Below are 26,425 nucleotides of genomic sequence, written 5' to 3'. Positions count from 1 at the left end.
GCCAGAAGAGTGTCCAGCTCGTAGTTGGATCTGGAAAACTCTGCTATATTTCTGGGCAGGCATGGTGGCACGTACCGTTCATCCCAGCACTCACGAGGCAGAGGTAGGAGGATGGATCGCCATGAGTTTGAGGCCAGCCTGAGACTACATAGTGAATTCCAGGCCAGCCTGGGCTAGAGCAAGACCCTATCTCGAAAAACCAAAAATTGGGGGAAAAAAAAACAAACTGCCATTTAATGCCCCTCACCAGAAGGGTTAGAGAAGCATGATGAGGCAGAGTGCTCTGGAGTCCGACTGTAAGAGACAAAACCCAGCAGCCGCTCCTCTGAGCCCACAGATGAAGACGTCTATAAAACAGGGAAACAGCGGTTTCTTCAGAGGGTGACTAGCTGTCTATATAATAAGAGATGGTAGGTATTTAAAATAGTCTTTGGCACATGCTAAGAGCTAATGTACATTAGCCAGTTATAATTATGGTACCTCTAAACAAAGAGTAAATATCTAGGTTTCAAAGTCTTTTAGCTTAATTGAAGAAAAGGCCCAAAACAGGTGCAGAGCTCCAAGTGACCATAATTCCAAGTCCACAGTGTGAAGAGGCTGCCTTCGCCAATGGAGACTGTCGTGAGGGGTAGGGGACAGGGCAGAGTTTGAAATGCTAGGTTTGACACGATGTCATCAAACAAAAGTTTGTTCAACTTTGTACTGGGTCTGGATAGCCTGCTGATTTAGTTGCACTTGGATATTTAATTTCTTAAGAATAAAGAAATGCAAGCTGGAGAGATGGCCCAGCAGTTAAGGCACTTGCCTGCAAAGTCTAATGACCTGGGTTCAGTTCCCCAGTACCCATGTAGACTCAGATGTACCAAGTGGCCCATGAGTCTGGAATTCGTTTGCAGTAGCTAAGAGGTCCTGGTGTGCCCATTCTTTATCTTTCCTTCCCTATCTCTTTCTCCTTGCAAACAAATAAATAAAAATATTCTAAAACCATAAAAAAGAAAAATATGAAGAAAATGAAGTAAACATGTCAAATGTTAACTCAGAGACAGACACCAAGTGGTCTGTTATATTACTTTCAGCATTTTTTCCCCTTTTTTTCAAGGCAGGGTCTTCCTCTAGCCCAGACTGACCTGGAATTTACTATGCAGTCTCAGGGTGGCCTCAAACTCATGGTAATCCTCCTACCTCTGCCTCCCGAGTGCTGGAATTAAAGGCGTGCACCACCATGCACTTTCAGCATTTTTGTATTTGAAGTATTTTCAAATGAAAATGCATTTGTAGTGAAGTGGGGTGGCTAATACCTATAATTCCGGCACTCAAGAGGCTGAGACAGGAGGAATGCCATGAGGCTAGCTTGAGCTACACAGTGAGTTCTGGACCAGACCAGCATGGGTCACAAAGTGAGACCCCAACACAGACACACACATTCACATTCTTCCTCCCTCCCTCCCTACCCCCCCCCTATATATATGAAAGAAATTTGACATTTTCAAGTAGCCACACCATAATTAAAAGACATTTGGCTTTGTTTCTGTATTCTTATAGAATTTGAGAGTTTTCTTTAAAAAAAATATTCATTTATTAGAGAGAGAGAAAGAAAGAAAGAGGCAGATAGAGAGTAGGAGAATGGGCATGTCAGGGCCTCCAGCAACACAAACAAACACCAGACGCATGCCACCTTGTGCATCTGGATTAAATGGGTACTGGGGAATTGAACCTGAGTCTTCAGGCTTCACAGGCAAGTGCCTTAACTGCTAAGCCATCTCTCCAGAGTTTTCTTCAAGTTCTGTATTCCAAAACAAACAGCCTCCCTTTGGCTCTTAAGAACAAAGGGTAGAAGTTCAGTTCACTGTAAGAAGAGTGTCTTTCAGGAACCTGTGAACTTTCTGGCAATCAGAGAAGACAGCCAATCCACCTCCCCAGGGGTGGTGAAACAGCTTCAGGGGAGGCGGGCACTGAAGGCCCTTGACAGTGAGACAGAGATGATTGCAGGAATCCGGCAGGAGTGGATGTTTCTCCCCACAAGTGCACCGGGTGTCACATCTGCCTGCTCTGCTTGTTCATTACACTGCCACCCATACTGCACCCAAGAAGACACCTAGTACTGGGGCAGGGCTCTTGAACAGTCAACAGAGGTAGCACTTGCTGAAGCTAGACTTTCAAGGATGACAAGGATTCTAAGTTATGAGATAAAGGCAAAAAATTAATTTTCTGATGTCAAATTAAAGTTTTAATGAAACCAATTAATAGAGGAGTCCATTTAAATTCTAATGTAACCCATTAATTCAACAGAAGGTCTACTCATGCAACAATTACGTAATTTTTTTTTTTGCTAGAATACACATTTTCATAAGTATTCATTTAATACAGGGTACAGACATGAGACCGATGAAAGAGAAATAAAAGCAAGTTCTGGCTTTCCAGCAGCAGACAGCTAATGAGAAGCTGGAAGAGTACCACCTGGTGTCATAAACTTCGAAGCACTGAAGTAGGAACGAAGCTAACCAGAGGAGGAAGGAGAGGAAGCTTATGGAGGAGGTGATGAGAGGGATAACTGGAAGGGGAAGTAAAGCGTTCATTTCAGAAAAGGTGTTCACATAATATCAAACATCCTCTCCCAGTTCATCTACCCATCTAGCCTCCACATGGGAACGCATTCATCAGAGCTTAAATAAAAACCAAGCCCACAGCCCGGTGGCAGCTAGCTCTAGCACTGGGGAGGCAGAGGTAGGAGGATCGCCGTGAGTTCGAGGCCAACCTGACGCTACAGCGAGACCCTACCTCGAAAAAACAAACAGCAACCATGATAACAAAAACCAAGCTCGGAGAACAAAATGCAAAGACGTGGCACTGAACGGACAGAACGTTTAAGCCCGAGACAACCTGACAGCGGGTGTGGGGCAAAGCCTGTCCAGAGGACCGAGTCCAGCTGGGTCCTCTGGGGTGAGGGCTGAGCCTCCCAGGCGGGGGTCCAGACTCCCAAGGGGACAAAAGCCTGGACCCCGGAGGCCGCCGGCGCGCGCAGCCAGCGAGGATGCCGGGATGCTCAGCCTACCTGGTCCCTTTTGGGAATTAACTTCCGCCTGCCTACTCCTATCCGGAACCGCAGCAGGTTGTAGAACTCCTCGGGGTGACCCAGGCACTTGACGAACTCCATCCTGTCGGCAGGCAGTGTGGATCGGCGTTCACCTCTCGGGGGATCTCCGGCTCGTACCTGCGGGCGCCCGGGGGTCGGTAAGAAGGAGGCGGGGCGGGGCGCAGCAACCGGCGCGGAGGCGGGTCCAGCAACGCCAGGTCCCGCCCACCGCCCGCCCACCGCCACGACCTCGGGCGCTCGCGCAGCTGCTCCTGGGTTCGCCCTGTGGACTGACGGACGCTGATTGGCTGGAGCTGCTCGCACCAGAAGACGCAGGCCAATTGGAGGCCGGGTGAGGCCTGGCATGATGACACTCTAGAAGCTGATTGGAGGGCTGGAAAGAGGCCAGAGACTACGATTGGTCCCCTAAAGGGTGGGGCCTTTGTTTGCTCTGGGAGCGAGTGCAGCGAGCAAGCACCGCTCCATCCATGCGTTCCTTGAGCCCAGAGTGATCGTCTCTGGCCGGAGTCCGCCGGTGTTTTGGCAAAACTGCCCAGGTGTTCGGTTTTGTTTGCTCCTGCCCACACGGAGCCCACCCAGGCCAGAGTACAAAAAGCCTCTAGACGGCAGGCCAGGGCCAAGTTGCCAGGTCCTTCCTGCTGGCCGCCCACGGGTTGGAACTTAATGCATGAGAGAGATACCTAAGGTACCAGTGTCAGATGTAAAAGTGGGAGGAAAGGGAGAAGGAGATGCATACTGGGTTGTCAAATTGTAGGTTGTAGCCCTAGGCAGAGGTTTCCAAACAGCAGAGGTGAAAGGTGGGATTACGTAAAAGTCAAATGCCAGGACGTTCTGGATCCTGTGGAGTCTATCTTGTGCTCCAAGGAATGATAGAGAAAATAAGGTTCAAGGTAAAATTGGACTTGGAAACACCAGGTAAAGAAAGCATCTTTCTTTAAACTTAAAAATATATTTGTTTATTTATTTGACAGAGAAAGAGGGAGAGAGAGAATGGGCATGCTAGGGCCTCCAACCACTGCCAACGAACTCCAGATGTGTGTGCCCCTTTGTGCATCTGGCTAATGTGGGTCCTTGGGAATCGAACGTGCGTCCTTTGGCTTTTCAGGCAAAAGCCTTAACCGCTAAGCCATCCTTCCAGCCCTAAATTATTAGACAGTGTCTCATGTATCTTTTAATATGGCCAAGAATGACCTTGAACTTTTTTTTTTTTTTTTCTCGAGGTAGAGTCTCACTCTAGCTCAGGCTGACCTGGAATTCACTATGTAGTCTCAGGGTGGCCTTGAACTCAAGGCGATCCTCCTACCTCTGCCTCTCCAGTGCTGAGATTAAAGACGTGTGCCACCACGCCTGGGGACCTTGAGTTTCTGTTCCTCACACTTTCACCTCCTCAGGGCTGGGATGACAGCCGTGGAGAAACCCGCCTGGTTTATGTAACGCTGGGGATCTCCCCATGCAGGTTAGGCACTCAACCTACTAAGCCGCACACCCCAAGACTTGGGGGGGGGGGATTTCCTGCAGCCTTGAGCTCTGTGGACTTTCCTAGTGGGAGAGACAGCATGAAGCATTTCTCACTTATGTCACCCTTCATCTGTGGATGATTCTGTGATCACCTCTTCTGAGCTGCTGGAACAGGGAAATTTTTTTTTTAATTTTTAAATTTTTATTAACATTTTCCATGATTATTAAAAAAATCCCACAGTAATTCCCTCCCTCCCCACCCCCCACACTTTCCCCTTTGAAATTCCATTCTCCATCGTATTACCTCCCCATTATAATCATTGTACTTACATATATAGTATCAACCTATTAAGTATCCTCCTCCCTTCCTTTCTCTTCCCTTTATGTCTCCTTTTTAACTTACTGGCCTCTGCTACCAAGTATTTTCCTTCTCATGCAGAAGCCCAATCATCTGTAGCTAGGATCCACATATGAGAGAGAACATGTGGCGCTTGGCTTTCTGGGCCTGGGTTACCTCACTTAGTATAATCCTTTCCAGGTCCATCCATTTTTCTGCAAATTTCATAACTTCACTTTTCTTTCCCGCTGAGTAGAACTCCATTGTATAAATGTGCCACATCTTCATTATCCACTCTTCAGTTGAGGGACATTTAGGCTGGTTCCATTTCCCAGCTATTATAAATTGAGCAGCAATAAACATGGTAGAGCACGTACTTCTAAGGAAATGAGATGAGTCCTTTGGATATATGCCTAGGAGTGCTATTGCTGGGTCATATGGTAGATCAATCTTTAGCTGTTTTAGGAACCTCCACACTGTTTTCCACAATGGCTGTACCAGATTGCATTCCCATCAGCAGTGTAGAAGGGTGGAGCAGGCAAATTTGGCTCCCTTAATGGACATAGCCCGCAGGTTTTAACGTGAGCCCTACTGGGGTTATAGCTGTTGTACTCTAGAGAGGAGGCTGTGATGTCGATTAACTGACACTTAAGATCTGAAATGTCAGCCGGGCAGGGTGGCCTCTGCCTTTAATCCCATCACTCAGAAGGCAGAGGTAGGAAGATTGCCATGAGTTTGAGGCCACCCTGAGACTACACAGTGAATTCCAGGTCAGCCTGGACTTCAGCAAGATCCTATCTGGGTGGGGGGGGGGGGGTGACTTGAAATGTCTCCAGGTGTGGTGTCTACTCAGGAGGCAGAGGTAGGAGAAGAGCTGTGAGTTCCAGGTCAGCCTAAGGCTAGAGTGAGACCCTACCTTGAAAAAAAAACAAAAAATAATGTCTGTGTCCCCGTAAAAGCTCTTGTGTTAGAGCCTTAGCCTACAAGGTGGTCATTGTTTGGTGATGGCTTTGGGAGGGATTAGGTACAAATAAGGTCATGAGGGTGACATCATGAGATGATACCATGGGATTGGAGCCTTGTAAGACATGAAAGCACCCTTCTTCCTCCATGGGGACAATGTGAATGTCCTGTGAGCCAGAAAGGGTGGAGGGGACTTCCACCTTCCAGATCTGTGAAAAATGAGTCTATGTCAGTTTTTATTATTACTTTATTTTATTTTTTTGGGCTGCCCAAAGGGGCAGTTAGTTTACTGGGCAGCAACTGGGAAATCAGCAATTGGCCTTGGCCACAAACCCCAACCTGTCCATCGAGAATTAATTAGATGAGGAGCCCTAGTGTGGTGGTGCATGTCTCTAATCCCAGCACTCAGGAGGCTGAGGTAGGAGGATCATGGTGAATTCAAGGGCACTACTTAGTGAGTTCCAGATAAGCCTGGATTAGAGAGACCCTGCCTTAAACAAAAATGGGAAAAGAGCTCTTACCAATTTAGGAGCACATGGTGTTCATCTTCCAGAGATCTCGGAGACAGCTATGCACAACAGTGCGCTCATATCTCTCTACAGCCTGCTGTCTTACTGGGGTGCTCACCCGCTGCGTAAGTATTCTGGGGGTGCGGGCACTGTTGACGATGGTGGTGACCAGGATCTACCTGCAGGGCCTCGCCAGAGAACATGTAGATGATCTCAAAGGCATGTTTGATGGTGAACGCAGTCAGGAACTTGTCATTGCTGCTCCCAGACACTGTCATGGACTTACATTCTCCACAGTGGGGCGCTGAGCTTTGGGAAGAGCTTGGTGGCATTAGTGTTAGGCACTGTGGGGGTACCTGGAACACTTCTTTGCTGTAGTGTAATCCTGCAGGGAAATGTCACTGGGCAGTGCCCCACTTCCCCTAGGACTTGATGTCAGGGGGTCTCTGCTACCACCAGTGTGGCTGTCTCCCACCCAGTCATCCTGACAGCATGGCTGTCACTCCGTGTGGACACACGCCATACCAACAGGAAGAGCTGGTATCTATGGCAGCCTGAAGTGGGGCAGTGGTTCTGAACCTTAACTATACGGTTTTTTTTTTTCAATTATTTATTTATTTGAGAGAGTGAGAAAGAGGTGGGGGGGGGGGAGGGAAAGGGCATGCCAGGGCTTCCAGCCACTGCAAATGAACTCCAGATACATGTGCCCCCTTGTGCATCTGGCTTACGCGGGTACTGGGGAACTGAACCGAGGTCCTTTGGCTTTACAGGCAAACAGCTTAACTGCTAAGCCACCTCTCCAGCCCTCATTTTTTCTTTAAAACAGGATCTGTCTTTGTAGACCAGTCTGACCTTGAATTCTCAATCCTCCTGCCTCATCTTCTTAGCACCATCACACTTAACTTTGTGGTCTTAAGTTCATCAACTTCCCCAGACTTCAGTTTTCTCATCCATAAAGACAAGCGTAAAGTGCCTATATCCATTATGCACAAAATCTAAGCAGTGGATGAACACAAAACATGGGTGACCCCTCAGTTCAGGTGACCCTTTGATGTCAAAGTGGTTTTCCCTACCACTGACCACTGTCAATAATCAGGCAAGTACAACCTGAAACCTTAGCACTGATGTGGGGGTTTGAATCACATAGCTCTCATAAACATGTGAGTTTTAAATGCCTGGTCCCCAGCTGGTGGGAATTTGGGAGGTGGAGCCATACTAGAGGTGATGGGGGGCAGGCTTTGGAGTGGTATAGCCAGCTCCCTCTTGTCAAAGCCGCTTTTGATCAGATGCTTTTGCCCACCAATGCGAAGATAACTACAGCAGCTATCTTCATTTTTTTAAAAATTTTTTATTTATTTATTTGAGAGCGACAGACACAGAGAGAAAGACAGATAGAGGGAGAGAGAGAGAATGGGCGCGCCAGGGCTTCCAGCCTCTGCAAACGAACTCCAGATGTGTGCGCCCCCTTGTGCACCTGGCTAATGTGGGACCTGGGGAGCCGAGCCTTGAACCGGGGTCCTTAGGCTTCACAGGCAAGCGCTTAACCGCTAAGCCATCTCTCCAGCCCTACAGCAGCTATCTTCAATGTCTCACAAATCATTACCTTCTGATAATGAAGTTAGGAACAGAAAGGGGTCCTGTCTCTGCTCACCTGGGCAGAAGGACAGGTGTGTGTGCTCCTTCCTTTCAGGTAGACTCATCAGGCCAACCCAGCAAGCCCATGAGGCCTTCACAGAGAACTCAGTCTTTGCACTTTAATACCTTTTACTGGCCTGGGATGTAACTCAGTGGTAGAGTACTTGCCAGGCATGACTGAAGCCCGGGATTCCATTCCCAGCCCCACAAAACAAAACCACATTACAACCAAATGAAGATGATGGACATAATGGTTTTATTTTCACGTGGCTGTTCCAGTTTCATGTAGCTACCCTTAGCTACCTGAGTTACTTAACAGTCACAAATACACCAGTTTAAGAGTACAGTATTGGCTTCTTTTCACTGACCACTGGGTACACCTTCCAGCTCACCCTGAAGTCTCAAACCAATGGCAAGGTGCCAGGCAGGAGGCTGACCAGCACCACCTTCCTGCTTGCTCTGCACCCATGCTGGTCTGTCCCAGGAAGTAAGAAAGAAAATGAAGGGCCTCTAAAAAAAAAAAAAAAAGCTGGGCTTGGTGGTGCATGCCTTTAATCCCAGCCCTTGGGAGGCAGAGGTAGTAGGATCACCAAGAGTTCAAGGCCATCCTGACACTACCAAGTGAATTCCAGGCCAGCCTGGGCTAGACTAAGACCCTATCTAGAAAGAAAAAAAAAAAAAAGTTTTGAAAACACAGCATAGCAGAACACTTGCAAAGCAGCCTTGGCAGCACACCCCAACCTTTCCCCAGAGGCACGCACAACCTCACCACTGTTTCAGCTGGTTTTCCCACGTTAAGATTTTCACACCACCACAGGTTTACATAGTAAGAACCCATTGAACTAGAAAAGGAAAAGACCAGCCTCTGTGGACGCTGTGCCTGAGACACTCTGGTGAGAAAAAATGCCAACACCACCCACACCTCCAACCCGCTCTCTCCCAACTGCTGCCTGCACCCTCCTCTCTGGACAGGGGCACTTCCCCAAACACAAGCCCTGTGAAGATGACTAGGTGCCTTCGGAGTTCTGGAGCTTCTGTGGCTCCTCCTGTGGCAGCCGAGGCTGGCACTCAGGGCACCACCAGGTGAGCCTCTGGAACCCCCCTGTTGGCCCCAACGCCTCCTTCATGACCTGGTGCCCAGCAGGACACTGCTCCTTCTGGTATATCTGCTTGTGCCACCCCTTGCCCTGGAACTTGCCCTGAAGCCAGTCTGTACTGAACTTCACCACCTGATCTACAAGGGTCTCCAGATGGGAAGAACTCAGGAGCGAGCCCAGAGAGAGGGGATGGATCCTGGCTCGGTACAAGGCTTCATTCTTAATGATGTTCCCTGAAAATAAAGCAGGGAGAGAATGAGGAAAGGAAATGTGTGTGACTTTGGAACTGCCCCAAAGTTACACCAATGGGGTTTGTACAGTGGCAGCAGGATGCACCAAGTGGACCCAGGGCTCGCTGTCTACGGAATGGGTATGGCTGGTAGGTAGCTGTGGAACTGAAATTATACCCATGTATGGCCAAGGTCATACCAAAGAGGCTGAATCAAGGGCCTTGGCATCTGACTGGATTTGAATCTAGCCTCCACTGAATCTTATCATGTGGTCCTTGTGAGTTCCTTAGCCACTTTAGGCTTCAGGTTCCACATCTGTAAAATGGGTCACTTTACCTGATTTTTGGTGAGCACTAAATGAGAATTCAAAAGATGTTGAGTGGGCTGGGGGTATGGGTAGGGCTAGAAAAGTTGCCTAGCATAGATGAGGTGCTAGGTTCAATCTCCAGCTGCTGGGGGGAAACGCTGAGCATCTTGTCTGGTATATGGACTTCTCAGTAAGCATTATGGATTAGTCAAAACATTAAGCATTATGCCTATTACCCAGAAGGGGTTTGGGAAGCATTTGCTTTCTTGTTCTACTCCTGCCTCATTCTCTGTGAAGCCAGCTGTGATCCCTTCTGGAAGATCCCTAGAGATTTAAGACCCTTCTCTCTCCCTAACATCCACACAGTGTTCTTTTGCCAGCCTTTGCTGGGCACTTCCACAATTTTGTTTTGGAGACAGTCTCATGTCGCCCAGGCTAGCCTCACCTGTCTATGTAGCCTGATCCTCCTGCCTCCACCTCTCAAGTGCTGAGATTACAGGGGGATGCCTCCACACCTGGCTCCCAGTCTTGGCTTACAGTGAGTGGATTCCAGCCTGCTAGGCCATTGAACTGGGTTAAGGAGAGGAAGAAAGTGGGCTGAAAGATGAGTGTTCAGCCACAACATGGGAATGGACGGAAGTGTGACTGCTCTTTTCCAAGAGCTTCATAATCATGCTCCAGGTCACATAGTTTCTCTCCACAGTTCAATGGCAGGCTACGTAGATCCATCTCAGCTGCTCCACTTTCCAGCAAGATACCCTTTGCTTTAGTTTTTTCGTCTGAACAAAGAGAAGCTAGCAAGCACAGGTCTTATAGAACACGGGGGGGGGGGCGGGGGGGGAGATACCATGCACCCCAGCACTGGAGATAGAGCCGCATAGCTGTGCTACTGGTGCCGTGTGCTGTTAGCTCTCTGGACGTGTGCGAAGCTGCTTCTGGAAGCCTTGCTACTCACTGAGCACCATGACAGACCCTCGTGGTTCTCATAAGCAAATGCCAGGCCTGCCCAGCCCTCCGGGGTGTGAGCGGCTGTGTCACTGACTGCTTGAGGAGTCAGGTGTGGTGACACTGACTGCCCTGCCAGGGGTAACAGGAACAGTCGACCCCCTGCTAACAAGATCTGCACGCTCTCAGTGGTGGCATGTTTTTGGTTCTTTCTTTCTCTCCCTCCCTCACTCCCTCCCCCTCCCTCCCTCCCTCTCTCTCTCTCTCTCTCTCTCTCCTTTCTTTCTAAATTATCCAGCTCTTCATCCCATCTCAGTCTCACCACTCAGGGACCCTGAGTAGAGAGAGTAGACATGCTTCCTCCTCCTGGCTTCGAGATCCTGGCACTGACCTTGAGGACCGTCTAGGCTTTGGCAGCAGGAGCCCCACTGCCCAAGAGCAGTATCCACTCGCCTAAGCATTGTTCCTCTCTAGCAGTGACTGGCACGACAAAAAGCTCACAGCACACGCTGGCCCCGTACCTTCTGCATGCTGAGCATGACACCAGGGAGTGGAGGATCCTAGAAACACCGACATGACCCCTGTGCTTTAGGAGGTCATACTGTCACATGCCAGTAAGAAGCTCATAGTGCAATCCAGTCAGGATGTTAGTGCTAAGGCCAGGGTAAGACCTAACTGATCTAACCATCAGATTAAAGCCAGGAAAGCGAAAAAACCAACCCCAAAGCTGAGTGTTAACATAATGGAAGAGACAGGGTCCTCAGGTCTTGTGACTACCCAACAGTAACTTTTCCATTAAAAAACTGGGGGGCAGGTAGCTGGAGAGATGGCTTGGCAGTTAAGGCGTTTGCCGACAAAACCAAAGGATCCCAGGTTGATTCTCCAGGACCCACGTAAGCCAGATGCACAAAGGGGTGCATGCATCTGGAGTTCATTTGTAGTGGGTGGAGGTCCTGGTGCACCCATTCTCTCTCTCTCCCTCCCTCCCTCTCCTTCTTTCTCCCTCTCAAATAAATAATATTTTTATGAAAACTATGTGGGGCTTCTCCCATCCCATTGGACATACCTAATCCTGAGAAGTATCTTTGGTCCAACAGCGTGTAGCACACAGGCTGAGCCTGGCCCAGAGCCTCCAAGGCTTGTCCTCGGTGGAATTTTTCAGACAGTATGTCACAGGTAGGTTCAACCACTGGAGGTGGGCTCCAAGACAACTGGCAATTATAAAATGCTAGGAAGTCACCTCCACCAAAGTACAGGACCAACCTGGAAATACAGAAGTAGCACATGTGTAGTTATACGATACAGTCAGTTCACTGTATACACGACCCACCCACACACATCACCACGGTTATCACCAGGCCACGTGTGCACAGGAGCAATGTGCTGTCAGGTCACAGTCACATACCACTGCACTGTGAAAGCACATGTCCATATAGCCTTGCCTCGGCAATGAGGACATGGGCGTGTGACGCTTCTGTGCTATGATCTTGATTAACTTGGGATGCTAAGATCCCCAAAAAGGAAGAGATGACTGCTGATCATAAAATAAACATCTTAGAGCCAAACGGAATCATGGAAACATATACATTTATTTTACTTTTTTTTCCCTTTTGGTTTTCTGAGGTAGGGTCTCACTCTAGCCCAGGCTGACCTCGAATTCACTATGTAGTCTTGGGGTGGCCTTGAACTCACAGCAATCCTACCTATCTCTGCCTCCCGAATGCTAGGATTAAAGGTGTGCACCACCACGCCTGGCTTATTTTACTTTTTTAAAAAAATCTTTTTCTTTTTAATTTTATTTATTTATTTATTTAAGAACGACAGACAGAGAGAGAAGGAGGCAGATAGGGCCTCCAGCCACTGCAAACAAACTCCAGACACGTGCGCTGCCTTGGGCATCTGGCTAATGTGGGTCCTGGGGAATCAAGCCTCGAACTGGGGTCCTTAGGCTTTGCAGGCAAGCGCTTAACAGTTAAGCCATCTCTCCAGCCCCTTATTTTACTTTTTTTATGATTATGAAATATATGTCAGAAGGAAACCTGGAAAACAAAAATGTCTGAAGTTCAGGAGTTGTGGCTACCTGAACGGAAAGGAAATGGAAGGGAGGGGCTCACTACTGAGGCAGTCATGGCTGCGAAGGGGCGCCACCTCCAGCATTAGGCCAGATTAACCGAGAAGAGCCACCTACCCTACAACTCTGTGCCTCCCAGATGTTAAGGCCAGAGCAGAAACTCTACACACTTCGATAAAGAAATAATGCCATACTCGATGATGGGCATGGTGACACACGCCTTTAATCCCAGCTTTTGGGAGGCAGAGGTAGGAGGCTCACCATGAGTTCGAGGCCACTCTGAGAATACACAGTTAATTATAGGTCAGCCTGGGCCAGAGTGAGACCCTACCTTGAAAAACCAGAAAAAAAAAAAAAAGAAAGAATGCCATACTCCACAAGGACCGCCGATCTGACTGCAGCAGCCTCTGCATCTGGGGTGAAGAACCTGAGTACACATATCTAATGTGGGGAACACTACGGGGCGTAGCAGGTGGCGACTTCAGCTAGGCACGGTGGTGTGTGCCATGGCACTTAGGAGGCCGGGGCACAAAGACAGTGGGTTTTAGGCCAGCCTGGGTATATGGGAAGACTGTGCAAAAACAAACAAAACGGGTCAAGATGCAAGAGATCATCTATGCGATTATTCAAGGAAAAACACGTGCCCAGAGAATAATCAGCAAGAGTTTCAAGAGGGGGAGATGGCAAGAAGAAACAGCAACACTGGACTCTGCTGAAATCTACATGCTGTGGTTACACGTGTGAGAACCAGGAATCAAGTGACAGGCAAGAACTGAAACAAAATATACCTGTTATATATATATCATAATTAGATAACCTGGAGCTGAAATTCCAAATTAGCACAGCAACTTAGGAGCTTGGATGGATATGACAGAAAGGACATAACAGACAAGAATGGAGAGAATGAGCAATTTGGTTATTATTAAACATTTTGTTTTATTCTTCCTATTTGCACATGTGTGTGTGTAATGTAATGTGATGGGGGAGGGGGGATGGTATATGTATGTGTCCATGAAGTGGCCAGAGGGGAGCAGTGGATGTCCCTCTCTGTCACTCCGCTGTCTGTTCTAACTTGAGCTGGAGGCTCTTGCTCTTCCCCTCACCCACCACGAGTGAGCCTCAGCAACTTTCCGCTCTTTGCTTCCCACACTACTGGGGTTCCGGGTTCCCGACATACAGGGCCACACCCAGCTGTTTACATGGGATCTAATTCTCAGGCTTCCTCGGGCCCTCACACTAGCACAGGAAGTACTCTTCACCACTGAGCCATCTCTCCAGCCCTCTTATTAAAAATAATACCAGAAATCCCACTAAGGACAGCCCTCAGTGGAGTGGGGGCAGGGAGGAGGGAAATGATGGTACCAACACATGATGTGTCCATACAAAGTTTCTACTTAGTAAAATATATATATATATGTATATATATATGTAGTTATTGACTAATAGAAAAACAAAAGTCTGGCTAGATGTGGTGGCACACATCTTTAATCCCAGTAATGGGAGGCAGAGGCAGGAGGACTGCCATGAGTTTAAGGCCACCCTGAGACTACATAGTGAATTCCAGGTCAGCATGGGCTAGAGCGAGACCCTACCCTAAAGAAAAAATAAAGTCAGATTATTTGAAGGTGAGGTCATACCAACTGAATGAAGTTGAGAGGCAATGTACCCAAATTAGTGGGGAGAAAGGAAGGGGACTTGACAGGAAAAAAAGGCAGGAAGCAAAATAGGCTAAGGAAATAGGAATGTCAGTTATTGCATCAAAGTACTTCCGTTAAACTTTTGAGACATATTTGTTAGCTTGGTTCCATTTTTTTTGTTGTTGTTATTATTGTTGGGTTTTTTGTTTGTTTTTTTGAGGTAGGGTCTCACTCTAGCCCAGGCTAACCTGAAATTCACTATGGAGTCTCAGGGTGGCCTCAAACTCACGGTGATCCTCCTACCTCTGCCTCCCTAGTGCTGGGATTAAAGGCATGCGCCACCACACCCGGCTGGTTCCATTTTTTTGAATCGGGTTCTCATGTAGCCCAGGCTAGCCTTGAAGTCATAATGTAGCTAAGGCTGGTTTTAAACTCCATCTTGTTGTCCCCACCTCCAAAACTGTTCCATAAACACACTTAAAGGAGGCAAGATTGCCTGGAAAGAATCCTGCCAATACATATCCCAAGAGTTACCAAACAATATCCAAAAACTTCAACAAACTGCAGCATTAACACAAACAACCCAATAAGAGTGAGAATTTAACTAAGCCAGCACTTCTGTGTGACCCTAAAAATGCAGTTTTAAGAATGTTTGATCTCTTCCACTAGCAGTTGCCTCCTCTGGGAATTGACCACCCCCCCCCAAAAAAAAACCCTAAATGTAAATAGAGCTTATGCACAAAAGTATTCTGAATGTTCAGAGATTTAAAAAAGCAAGACAGCCCTAGCCCTAAATTCATAGCACAAAAATGTAGGCTTAAAATGTCCTCAAATCATCCACCTTCAAATGCCACATTGGATGGAAAACCAACTCACTTTCTCAGCTACTATGGCGATTTGAATCACGTCTTCCATGAACTCATGCACTCTGAACGCTTGGTCCCCAGCTGGTGTCGGTTTGGAAGGCCGAGCATTGCTGGCAGAGGTATAACTGCGGGGGGCAGACCTTGAGGATTAGCCCTAGCTTGCCAGTGTCAGCTTGGCTCACTCTCCTGCCGCCGTTTTCCATCGGCTGTGGCGGAAGTGATGTCCAGCCTCTGCTTATGCCATGTTTTCCCCTGCCATCATGAAGCTTCCCTTTAAGACTATAAGCCAGAATGAACCCTTCCCTCCCACAAGCTGCTTTTGGTTGGATGTTTGTTCTAGCAACAAGACAACGGCTACCTGAGGCAGTCTAGTTCTTACTGTGGGTGAATATGGCCTCCTGGACAACAAGATCTAGGGTCCTAAACATTCCTCCAAGCCCAGTGCCATGTCCCACCACAGTGGGGCCCACCTGAACATCACAAGGACCCCAAGAGCCACACCATTACCTGGGCACAGGGTCGCTCCAGTCACCTCTCTTGTTGGCTTTCTTTGCTCTTGAGAAGTTGTTCACCCAGATGCTACCGAACAAACCAAACCTGATCTCCAGCCATCTCTGAGCACCTGCTGCAGGGCTGTGTCCCCTTTGTCCACTGGAGTCCCCAGACACAAGCTCTACACACTGGGATCCAGCAGAGGGTTCCTGAGTGCTGGGTCCCAAGGTGGGCTCTGGACCCATGGCCTCTTTCTCCAGCTTTCCTTCTCCTACAAGCTCTGCCAGGGGATTGCTGCCAGGCAGTGCCATTTCTTCATCTGGATCAAACTGAAGGAATAATTTCTTTCCATGCACCTAGGAAACAAAAAGAACTTGGAAATTTAAGCCTCATAGAGCCAGACAAGGCCAAGGCCTTCAAAACAGCTGAGGGCAGTTGGCACCCTTCTCCTGTACTCAAACCTTCCCCAGTGAGGTTTCCCTGCCTTCTGATCTTTTGCTCTAGTGCATCTCTCCAGTACCTCTATTTTTATTTTATTTTTTAAATTTTAAAAATATTTTTATTTATTTCTTAGAGATAGAGAGACAGAGAGAGAGGAAAAGAATGGGCGTGCCAGGGCCTACAGCCACTGCGAATGAACTCCAGATGCAAGTGCAACCTTGTGCATCTGGCTAACGTGGGTCCTGGGGAATCGAACCTGGGGCCTTTGGCTTAGCAGGCAAATGTTTTAACTGCAAAGCCATTCCTTCAGCCCTAGTTATCTTATTTATTTACTTGAGAGGGAAAGAGGGAAGGAGGGAGAGGAAGAGGGAATGGCCACCAGGGCCACTAGCAACTTCAAAAGAACTCCAGATACATGCACCACCTTGTGTACTTGGCTTACGAGGGTACTGAGGAATTGAACCTTGGTCCTTAGGCTTCACAGGCAAGTGCCTTAACCACTGAGCCATCTCTCCAGCCTCTCCCTCTTCTATTTTGATGTCAATTTCTTTTTGCCCTTCTCTATCATCCGTGACAACATATTGATGGGCCCAATATTGGGCAAGCCTTTTGCAGTTAATAACAGCCGTTGTGAGATCATCAAGTCACTGGCTACTCTGCCTGGACGACAGTATTGTAAAGTACTCCTCCACCCACTGGCTCTCACATTCTTTCCACCACCTCCTCCACAATTGTCCTTGAGCCTTGTAGGGTGTTAAAGAGATGTTTCGGTGCTGAGCACGCAGGATATGGCTTTTGAAATGCTTGAAAGCAACTAGAGGGATGAGATTAGCCATGAGACAAGTCTATGTCAGACATCATGGCCATACCATAATATCTGAGTGGAACTGTTCCCCAAGGACTTCACAGAATAGCTAAAAGAAATACAAACAGGCATTCTTTCATTTAGTTCATGATATATTTTTCTAGGTTATAATCAATCAGCTTGCACATATACATACAACGTGACCACAGCTGAAGGCAGTAAGTTGTAAAAATCAGAAGTAACCCTTCCCCTCGTCTTCCCCAGCAAACTGGATCTGATCAAAGTGACATACACACAGACCTAATCTGCTGGGTATGGTAGATCACACCTGTAATCCCAGCATTTGGGAAACTGAGGCAGGAGGATCAAGGATTTGAGTCCAGCCTAGGCTATGTAGCAAGACCCACTCTCAAAAAGCCAACCGAGCAAAAATCAACACTAAGATCAATAAAAATTAAATACTTGCTTGCAAAAGCCTGATGGCCAGGGTTCAATTACCCAGTACTGATATAAAGCCAGATGCACAAAGTGGCGCATGTGTCTGGAGTTCACTTGCATAGCCCTGGTGTGCCCATTCTCTCTGTCCCCCTCCATACATACATAAATAAAAATATTTAAATAAAAAATGATGAGTAAATCAAACCCTAACTATACAATGAGGTGAAAGTTTCACTTCATTCATCTCAATGAAAATAACTTGAGTAAAAGAAAACAAAGATAAAAACATGTATGTGATAAGCCATGCGTGGAGGTGCACGCCATTAATCCCAGCACTCATAAGGCTGAAAAAGGAAGATCAAAGTGAGTTTAAGACCAGACGGGACTATGGAGTGAGTTCCAGGTCAGCCTACACAATACCGAGATGCACCTCAACACCCACCCTAACGCAGAAAAGTGTGTAAAGGATGCCCCAGTGGCTCTGTCCTCCATTTTTACACTGCCAGCTCTGGCCCATGACACATGCATGGGCAGATTCCAGAATGAGGTTCAGAACAGCCGAACCCAAGGCGGACTTTCAGTGAGCAAACCCTGACACACATAATTAGTATTTCAATGTGTGCACCACTTTTCTCACCATCAGCTGCATGTGGATGGGGCTAGAGAGATGGCTAATCAGTTAACTTATTTGCAGTGCCTGATGGTTCAGTTTCCTAGGACCCACGTAAAACCAGATGCACAAAGTGGCGCATGCAGCTGGAGCTCGTTTGCAGTGGCTGGAGGTCCTGGCATGCCCATTCTCTCTCTCCTTCTCTTTACCTCTCTCAAATAAATTTAAAAAAAAAAGTTTAAAAAAAGAAGCATATAGGGCTGGAGAGATGGCTTAGTGGTTATGTGCTTGCCTGTGAAGCCTGAGGACCCTGGTTCGAGACTCGATTCCCCAGGACCCACGTTAGCCAGATGCTCAAGGGGGTATATGCGTCTGGAGTTCATTTCCAGTGGCAGGAGGCAGGAGGCCCTGGTGCGCCCATTCTCTCTCTCCCCCTCTCTCTGTCGCTCTTAAATAGATAAATAAATAAAAATTTTAAAACGTTTTAAAAAAGAAACATATGAATGATGAGCATACAAGTGGCCATTCTCCAGTGTGTCGTTAGTACAAACCTTTCAGTACAGTCTCTTGAAATCCTCTCCTCAAAGTATGACCTGACCAAATAGCCTTATAATTGATGTCGCCACAAACCACAACTTTGTTGTCTGCCATTTTTCTGAGTTACATTAAAAATAGGAAATGAAGTAAACACACTGGCACTTGCCCTAGAAAATACTTTCTTGGTAGACATTTGATCTCATTGAAATATTTCCATTGAAAATATCGTCAAAGTCAGGCGTGGTGACGCATGCCTTTAATCCCACCACTTGGGAGGCAGAGGTAGGAGGATCACAGTGAGTTCGAGGCTACCCTGAGACTACATACAGAATTCCAGGTCAGCCTGAGCTAAAGTGAGACCCTACCTCAAAAAAAAAACCCGAAAAACAAACAAATAAATAAATATAAAAAATAAAAAGATTTGTCAAATGCTCCACAGGGTCAAAACAATCACAAGTCAAAAACTCTGGTCACAATGTCCTATACCCTCTCCAACTAGCAACTTGTACTACTGTCCTTTAAGTGACACTGTGGTCACTTCAAGTCACTGAGGTGAATTTAGCATGCCAAGCAGTGTGTGTGGCTCCAAGGGCGCACAGAGGACTAAGTCTCCCATCCATCCCGCTAGGCACTTATCATCTGAGAGTGGATACGGTACTATTCACAGCAGCCAAGGGTGGGAACAGCTGTGTGAACACCAACAGAAGCTGGATGACCAGAAGCCAGCTGGGAGGCTTACACTGTCCATGAACAGTACCGAGAATCACAAGTGAGGACTCACCCAGTTAAGGTGAGCCCCTGGGCATGCCTGGGAGGGATTATCTTGATTAGGTTAAATTGAGGTAGGAGGATCCTTCATAAACTGTGGGGTGGCATTATTCTATGGCCAGGAACTGTAAATCTACAGTGATGGTTACACAACTCAGTGAATACACTGAAAGCCACTGAATTACACAACTTAAATATGTGATTGTAGCCGCGTGTGGTGGCACACGCCTTTAATCCCAACACTTGGAAGGGGGAGATAGGAGGATCACTGTGAGTTCAAGGCCAGCCTGAGACTACATAGTGAATTCCAGGTCAGCCTGGGTTACAGTAAGAACCTACCTTGAAACCCCCCCAAAATATGATTTATTTTAGGAAAATTGCGTGTCAATAGAGATATCAAATATTTTTTAGCTAGAAGATTGTTGAAAGTATATAGTACAGAGGCTGGGGAAATTTCTTAGTGGTTATGGCATTGGCCTGCGAAGCCTAAGGACCTGAGTTCGATTCCCCTGGACCCACATAAGCCAGCTGCACAAGGGGGCACATGTGTCTGGAGTTCGTAATACTGGCTAGAGGCCCTGGCGTGCCCATTCTCTCTTTCTCTCTTCTATCTGTCTCTTCCTTTCTCATAATATTTTTCAAAAGTAAATAGTAGGGACTGCCAGGTAAGATGGCATCAGAAGAGCAACTCTAAAATGGCCTAGGGAGGAAATAAGCAGAAAAACAACAAAATATACTCTTCTTCCAAAGAGTGAAGGTATATAAGAAAATATTAACCTCAGCAGAGAAGCAGGAGAGACCCAGAGCTTCTAGAGACCACAGAACCAGGCAGAAGCAGCTCTAGCAGCACTGCCAGTACGCATGGTCACCGGGCTCTGCCTGAGTCACAGGAGAAGCCAGGTGAAGGGACTGTCCACTCACACCAGCCTTGCTGCAAAGTCAAGAAACCTGAAGGAGAAGACAGCAGGGACCAGCTGAGTAGCTCCTGAAGAAGAGGATGGTGGAGACCAGCTACGCCGCTCCGGTGCAACTTCAGGCAGCCTCCACAGCCTCCCCAACCCCAACCGCCGGTGGCAGCAACCACTAGAGACCCGGGGAAGGGAGATCAGCTACAGAGCACCCAGCACAGGCGATCAGAGCAGTAGACCCACCGACTCAGCCAGCCTAGCTGAGCCCACAGCACAGTAAAGAGGGAGCCAAGGAGACACGGAGCATGGCTGAGACGAAAGCCATCCGCAAAGGTAACAGGGCCTACTTACAGCAGCTCAGCACTTGCCAACAAAGCCTGGACTATAGGTCTGCACTGGAAGTGCTAATGGACAGGTTATGTGTTAGATCTGATTGACAGCTGGCTTTGCCATTCTTAAATAATCTGTATTTGGGAATTGTCCTTTGTCGCTTTCTGATTTATACTGTCTTGTCTTCCCCAGGCTGACCTGGCACCCTTTACAAACCAGAAATCTCAGCCTCCCACTTGACGGGATTAAGGGTGTGGGGCAACAGACACCCTTAGGGGGCTCTGACTTTGTTAGATGATCTGTTTGTTTGTTTTAATACCCACTCTTATATAAACACTCCATGCTGGTTTTAATTTAATGTGTATATTGTTCAGTTGGATTTTAGAATATGCCTGTATTTTGCTCTACCTAGCCTACTAGAACACTTGCATAGCCACCTTATGCATCTGTGGGTCCTGGGGCATTCCCCAGGACCTGGGTCCTTTGGCTTTGCAGGCAAGCATCTTAACTGCTAAACCATCCCTCCAGCCCTCCTAATCCAAATGTATGTTCCTTGCTGGTTGAGGACCCAACATAAGGGGTACTGGCAGGGGCTGCCTTTGAAGCAGTATCAGGCAGTTCCCTGAGGCCAGCTCCTTGGACCTCTCTAGGGCTTTCACAACATAGACTCCCGTCTTTGTTTAAGTGGGAAACCAAGTCCAGCTCTCCTGCCAAACATTTATCTGTCCCCAAATCCACTCAGTGATACGTGTGATAGGTACCATAGTAAGTGACAGGAATAAGGGATAAGCCTTGCAGGACAGTCTCTACAAAGAGACCACTAGAACGGGAGAGATGGTTCACTGGTTAAAGGTGCCTGCTTGCAAAACATAATGCCCACAGGTCCAATTCCCCAGTAAAGTCAGATACACACAGTAGTGCATGCTCCAGAGTTCATTTGCAGTAGGAAGAGGCCCTCAAACACCCATTCTCTCTATTTCAAATAAATAATTGAGAAAGTAAGAGGCCACTAGCCTGGGGTCAGGAGACCTAGACTCCTAAACCAAGTCAATTCTCTGAGCCTCTGCTTCCAAATATTAACTATGATGAAAAAAGCTGGGTATGGTGGCACACGTCTTTAATCCCAGCACTCAGGAGGCAGAGGTAGGAGGATCGCTGTGAGTTCAAGGTCACCCTGAGACTACAATAGTGAATTCCAGGTCAGCCTGGGCTAGAGTAAGACCCTACCTCAAAAAAAAAAAAAAAAAAAAAAAAACTATGGTGAAAGAGCGAGTCCTCTCCCACTCTGAGCATGGTTCTGTAATTTATGAGGGCAAGGAAGAAGAGAGCCAGCATCTCTGTTGTGTGCATATTTTATACCAGACATCAAGTGTACAACAGTCTTACAACTCTTTCAGTAGGTGTAGGCGTCTGTTTTACAGGTGAAGAAATTACACAGAGCCTGCTTCAGATCCCGCAGCTAGGCAGCAGCAGAGCCCAGTGAGATTCTGCACAGACGTGTGGGCGGCACCTCCTCTGCGCAATACTGCTAGAGACAAGGTTGACAAGGACACACCCTGGCCCTGTTTCTCTGTCTTCCCATTCAACATCCAGGACATATACTCAGCACTAAGGATGCAGTTGAAGGTCACAGGGGGTGTCCTGAGGCACAGAGGAGTTGGCTCTTGGGTAGTGTCAAGGCAGGTAGAGCGGTTTCTGAGGGGCTGGGCTGGCTAAGCAGACTCCAGAAGAGGACTAGAATTGCCACAGTAAGAGGCAGGGGAAGGTGTGGGAGCAGAGATGGGAGAAGAAGTCAGATGTGCTCATGCAGGGGTAGCATGCCCATGCCAGGGACAGCTGGCTGAGATGCAGGTAGCCCATGTAAACAGACCCACGTGGACCTAACTACGAAGATCAGAGAGGCAGGGAAGTGTCAGTCACAGGGAGCTCCTGGGCCCCTTGAAGGAATTACTGCTGTTTCTGCATGTGCCTGTGTGATGTGTGCCCATGTGTGTATCAAGTTCATATGTGTGGGGGCACACGTGTGTGGGTGCATGCAAGAGTGGAGGCTAAGAGGTCAACATCAAGTGTCTTCCTCAATCGGCTCCATCTTATTATTTGAGACAGTCTCTCACTGGACCTGGAGCTCACCGAGTCAGCTGGACCGCTAGCCAGACAGCTGCAGGCACCCACCCATGCCCACCTCTCCAGCACTGGGACTACAGGAGCATGCTGCCCTGCTCCGTTTTTACATGGGTGCTGGGGATCTGAACTCAGGTCCTTGTGCTCATGCAGGAAGCACTTTACCCACTGTGCCACCATTCCAGTGTTTCCTTGGAGTTGTGACACCCACTCAAGGTCAAAGACCAGCAGACCCACAACGGGACCTGTTGGTACTTCCCAGCTGGCCCATGGGCACCAGCGACTCTCGGCCAGAGGCGCAGGTAAAGCACAGCTGGAACACTCAGCATCTCGCCAGACTTTGCACGGGGGTCTCCAGCTCGTGTCCGTGTGCTGCGCACAGTTCCGAGAGAGACCAGAGCCTCGTGGAGCCCGGCATGGTGATCGAAGCTCACAGAAGAAACATCACAAGACATCTGAGATGTCTGCAGGAGTGTTCAAGACCAGCCTGAGCGAGTCAGTTCACCTGAGTGAGGCCCAGAAGCCTGCCACATGCAGATCCCATGCTCACCTGGGCGTCCTGGAACCACAGAGACTGAAGGGTGGCAGGGGGTAGCTTCTTACTGCTGCCCCCTGTCTTGACCACCTGCTGGCCCACAAAGGGAGAGACGAGATGGTGAAACTTTCGCACAGATGGTCCTTCTGGCATCTCTGCTGGCAGAAAGGGACAAAGAAGGTCACTAACTTAGCTCCATCTTCCCTAGCAGAGCTCCAAGGAGCCAGCTGAGCCACTGACTTTAAGAGTATACGTGCCCTCAGTGGAACCTAGCGGGACGGTTTCTCTCCCCAGTCCCTCGCCTTTGTCCATGCAGCCAGCACTAAGCAGCAGAGTATACTAACCATCGCGTGGAGGGAAATGTCCACTTCAGGGGCACTGCTGCCTCAGGAGCCTGCACTTCTAAGTGCTTCTTTTTGCTTTTGTAGTGTGGCACACGTGTGTGCATGGGTGCAAGTACATGGGCACGTGTGCAAGCCAGAGGTTAGCACTGGCTTCCTCAGGCTCTAACTTTTTTTTTTTTTTTTTTTTGAGACAAGGTTTCACTCTAGCCTAGTCTGACCTGGAACTCGTTCTGTTGTCTTAGGCTGGCCTCAAACTTACAGTGATCTTGCTATTCTGCCTCCTGAGTTCTGGGATTAACGGCGTATACCACCACACCTGGCTCTTCCACCCTACTTTTAAAAAAAAATATTTTAGGGCTGGAGAGATGGCTTAGCGGTTAAGCGCTTGCCTGTGAAGCCTAAGGACCCCGGTTTGAGGCTTGGTTCCCCAGGTCCCACGTTAGCCAGATGCACAAGGGGGCGCACGTGTCTGGAGTTCATTTGCAGAGGCTGGAAGCCCTGGCGCGCCCATCTCTCTCTCTGCCTCTATCTGTCTTTCTCTCTGTGTCTGTCGCTCTCAAATAAATAAATAAAAAAAAATTTTAATTGTATTTATTTGTTTGACAGAGAAGGAGGGAGTGGGAAAGAGAGAGGATGGGCACTCCAGGGCCTCTAGTCACTGCAAAAGAACTCCAGACACTGCACCTCCTTGTGCATCTGGCTAACGTGTGTCCTGGAGACTCGAACCAGGGTCCTTTGGCTTTGCAGGCAAACGCCTTAACCACTAAGCCATCCCTCCAACCCGCACGCTACTTTCTGAGACATGGAGCTCACCCATTCAGCTACATTAGCTAATCTGGGACCCCCAGGGATCCTCCTGTCTTCCTCTCCCCAGCACTGTGATTATACACACACACACATTTTTTTTTTTTTTTTTTGGTGTTTTGAGGTATTGTCTCACTCTAGCTCAGGCTGACCTGGAAATCACTCTGTAGTCTCAGGGTGGCCTTGAACTCATGGCAATCCTTCTACCTCTGCCTCCCCAGTGCTGGGATTAAAGGCGTGCACCACCATTTCCGGACAGACACACACCTTTAACATAGGTGCTGAGTATTGAACTCAGGTCTTTATGCTTACAAGGCAAGCACTTTACCCACTGGGCCACCTTATCTAGCACACCCTTCCCTCCACCACACACACACTTTTTTTTTTTTTTCCGAAGTTGGGTCTCACTCTAGCCCAGGCTGACCTGGAATTCACTCTGAATTCTAAGGGTGGCCTCGAACTCACAGATAACCTCCTACCTCTGCCTCCCAAGTGCTGAGATTAAAGCGCGCGCCACCACGAAGGGCCACACACACTTTTTTGTTTAGCTGGTGTTTGAGATGGTCTTGCTATGTGGCCCAGACTGGCCCCACTCAGGAATCCGCCTGCACGAGCCTACCAAGGCCATATGTGCGTACGTGAGCCAACACACCGGACTCCCTGTTGCCTGGGCCGTGGGCCCCTAATTTACCTTCATGCTTGCCTGCCAAGGCCCGTCTTAACCAGTGCAGATATAAGGAACCTCCCAACATGCCCAGGAGTAAGTTCTGGAAAAGCCTGCCTCTGAAATGTATCCTAATCTTAAATCTCTTGGCTCGTGGATGTGTTTCCCGTAGGTATTTTGGTGGAGAGACACGGGTGGGAACAAGATGAGAACTCAGGGTCTCGCCGCTCTGGCAAGTCGCCAGGCTACATCCTGGCTTTTCTACAACTCCTTGAGGCCGGAGAGAACGGGGGGTGGGGGGGTGCAGACGCGAGAGGGTCCCCCAGAGCCCCAGGAAAGGCGGGAGGCGGGAGGCGCTCGGGTCAACGGACAGAAAAACATTGGACAGGGCTGTGGCTGTCCCTAAAGAGCTACTCCATTATTCTTCCGTAAGTGGGTGGGTTCTCACGCCAAAAAAGAAAACAAGGTGGCGTTGATAGCGTGCACGTGCGTGGCGCATCGGCCGCAGGGAGCCGTGGGGCCCGGGACGCCCGCCCCGCAGCCCTGACCACCCCAGCGCCGCGGTCACCCCGCGGGCCGCGAGGACTCACCTGCGGGGATCCAGGTACCGAGGCGGGTCGTGGGGCCCGCGCCGCCTCCCGCGAGGGCCGAAACGACCGCGACTCCGCCCCGCGCGAGCGTGGGGGCGGGGCCTGCCCGGGGAAGGGGCGGAGCCCTGTCCCGCTGTGGGCGTGGCTCCTCTCCTGGGGGCGGAGCTCTCGCCCCGGGCTGGGTACCAGGGTCTCTCCCGGATAGAGAGGGAGGAGCCCGGCCCAAAGCTTGCTGGTAGGGTTCCGGAGGAAGGACGTTTGGCGTATTGTCTCTCTGGAACAGAAAGAAAAGTGGATGCTCTCAGAATGGAACAGCATTGGGATTTTTTTTTTTTCAGACCTTTAGGTTCTCCTAGCCTTTTAGTAAAGCTGGTTATTTTTTGGAATGGGTGTTGGTTGCATTTTTGTCTTTCAGTAGAAACTCACTGTAGACCTAGCTGAACTGGACCTCAGGGTTCACCCTCCTGCTTTCGCTTCCCAACTGCTGGGATTACAGGCCCAACCTGCATAGCTTTTAAAGAGTGGGATTGTTTTTTGGTACTTTATATTATTTGAATATTAGGTTTTGAATTTTTACTATAAGCAAATTACTTTTGGTTTATGTGTTAAAATTTTATTGGAAGAATAAAAATGAAAATAGGCTACTTGAAGATATGTTTGTTGTTTGGGTCCAAGGACAGGAGCCAGCAAGGACCTTTCAGCAACACTGAGCAGGTGTTCAGGAGGTGGACAGGATGGCACCCACAGGTCCGGGCAGCTGAAGACTCTGGGAGGACTTCACCAGCCCAGTCACAGGGAATGGTGACACCTGCCGAAGGGCCTTGTCACTCCGTAAGGAGAGAAGGCCTAGGGAGCCTCAGATACCTAGCATGGAGAGCACCCCTGGAGA

The 26,425-nt window shown here is 48.6% G+C and overlaps 1 protein-coding gene across 2 annotated transcripts; it reads right to left on the bottom strand.

Moving 5' to 3' along the window:
• Positions 1–8,229: 8,229 nt before the first annotated feature.
• Neil2 (nei like DNA glycosylase 2) lies at positions 8,230–25,609 on the bottom strand. Of its 2 annotated transcripts, none has more exons than XM_004671407.2 (5): positions 25,537–25,609; positions 23,150–23,289; positions 15,657–15,997; positions 11,642–11,838; positions 8,230–9,326 (listed from the first exon to the last, which is right to left on the bottom strand). In XM_004671407.2, the coding sequence occupies exons 2-5, from the start codon at positions 23,285–23,287 to the stop codon at positions 9,004–9,006; spliced, it is 999 nt and encodes a 332-aa protein (XP_004671464.2). In that variant the 5' UTR covers positions 23,288–23,289; positions 25,537–25,609; the 3' UTR covers positions 8,230–9,003. The 2 variants fall into 2 exon arrangements, with proteins under 2 accessions (XP_004671464.2, XP_044987101.1); XM_045131166.1 differs by having other exon boundaries at positions 23,150–23,292; positions 25,537–25,589.
• Positions 25,610–26,425: the final 816 nt, after the last annotated feature.

The sequence above is a fragment of the Jaculus jaculus genome, chromosome 12, assembly GCF_020740685.1.
Source record: "Jaculus jaculus isolate mJacJac1 chromosome 12, mJacJac1.mat.Y.cur, whole genome shotgun sequence".
Lineage (NCBI taxonomy): Eukaryota > Metazoa > Chordata > Mammalia > Rodentia > Dipodidae > Jaculus > Jaculus jaculus.
The sequence above is the reverse complement of the archived record's forward strand: the minus strand, read 5'-3'. Positions and strand labels throughout refer to the sequence as shown.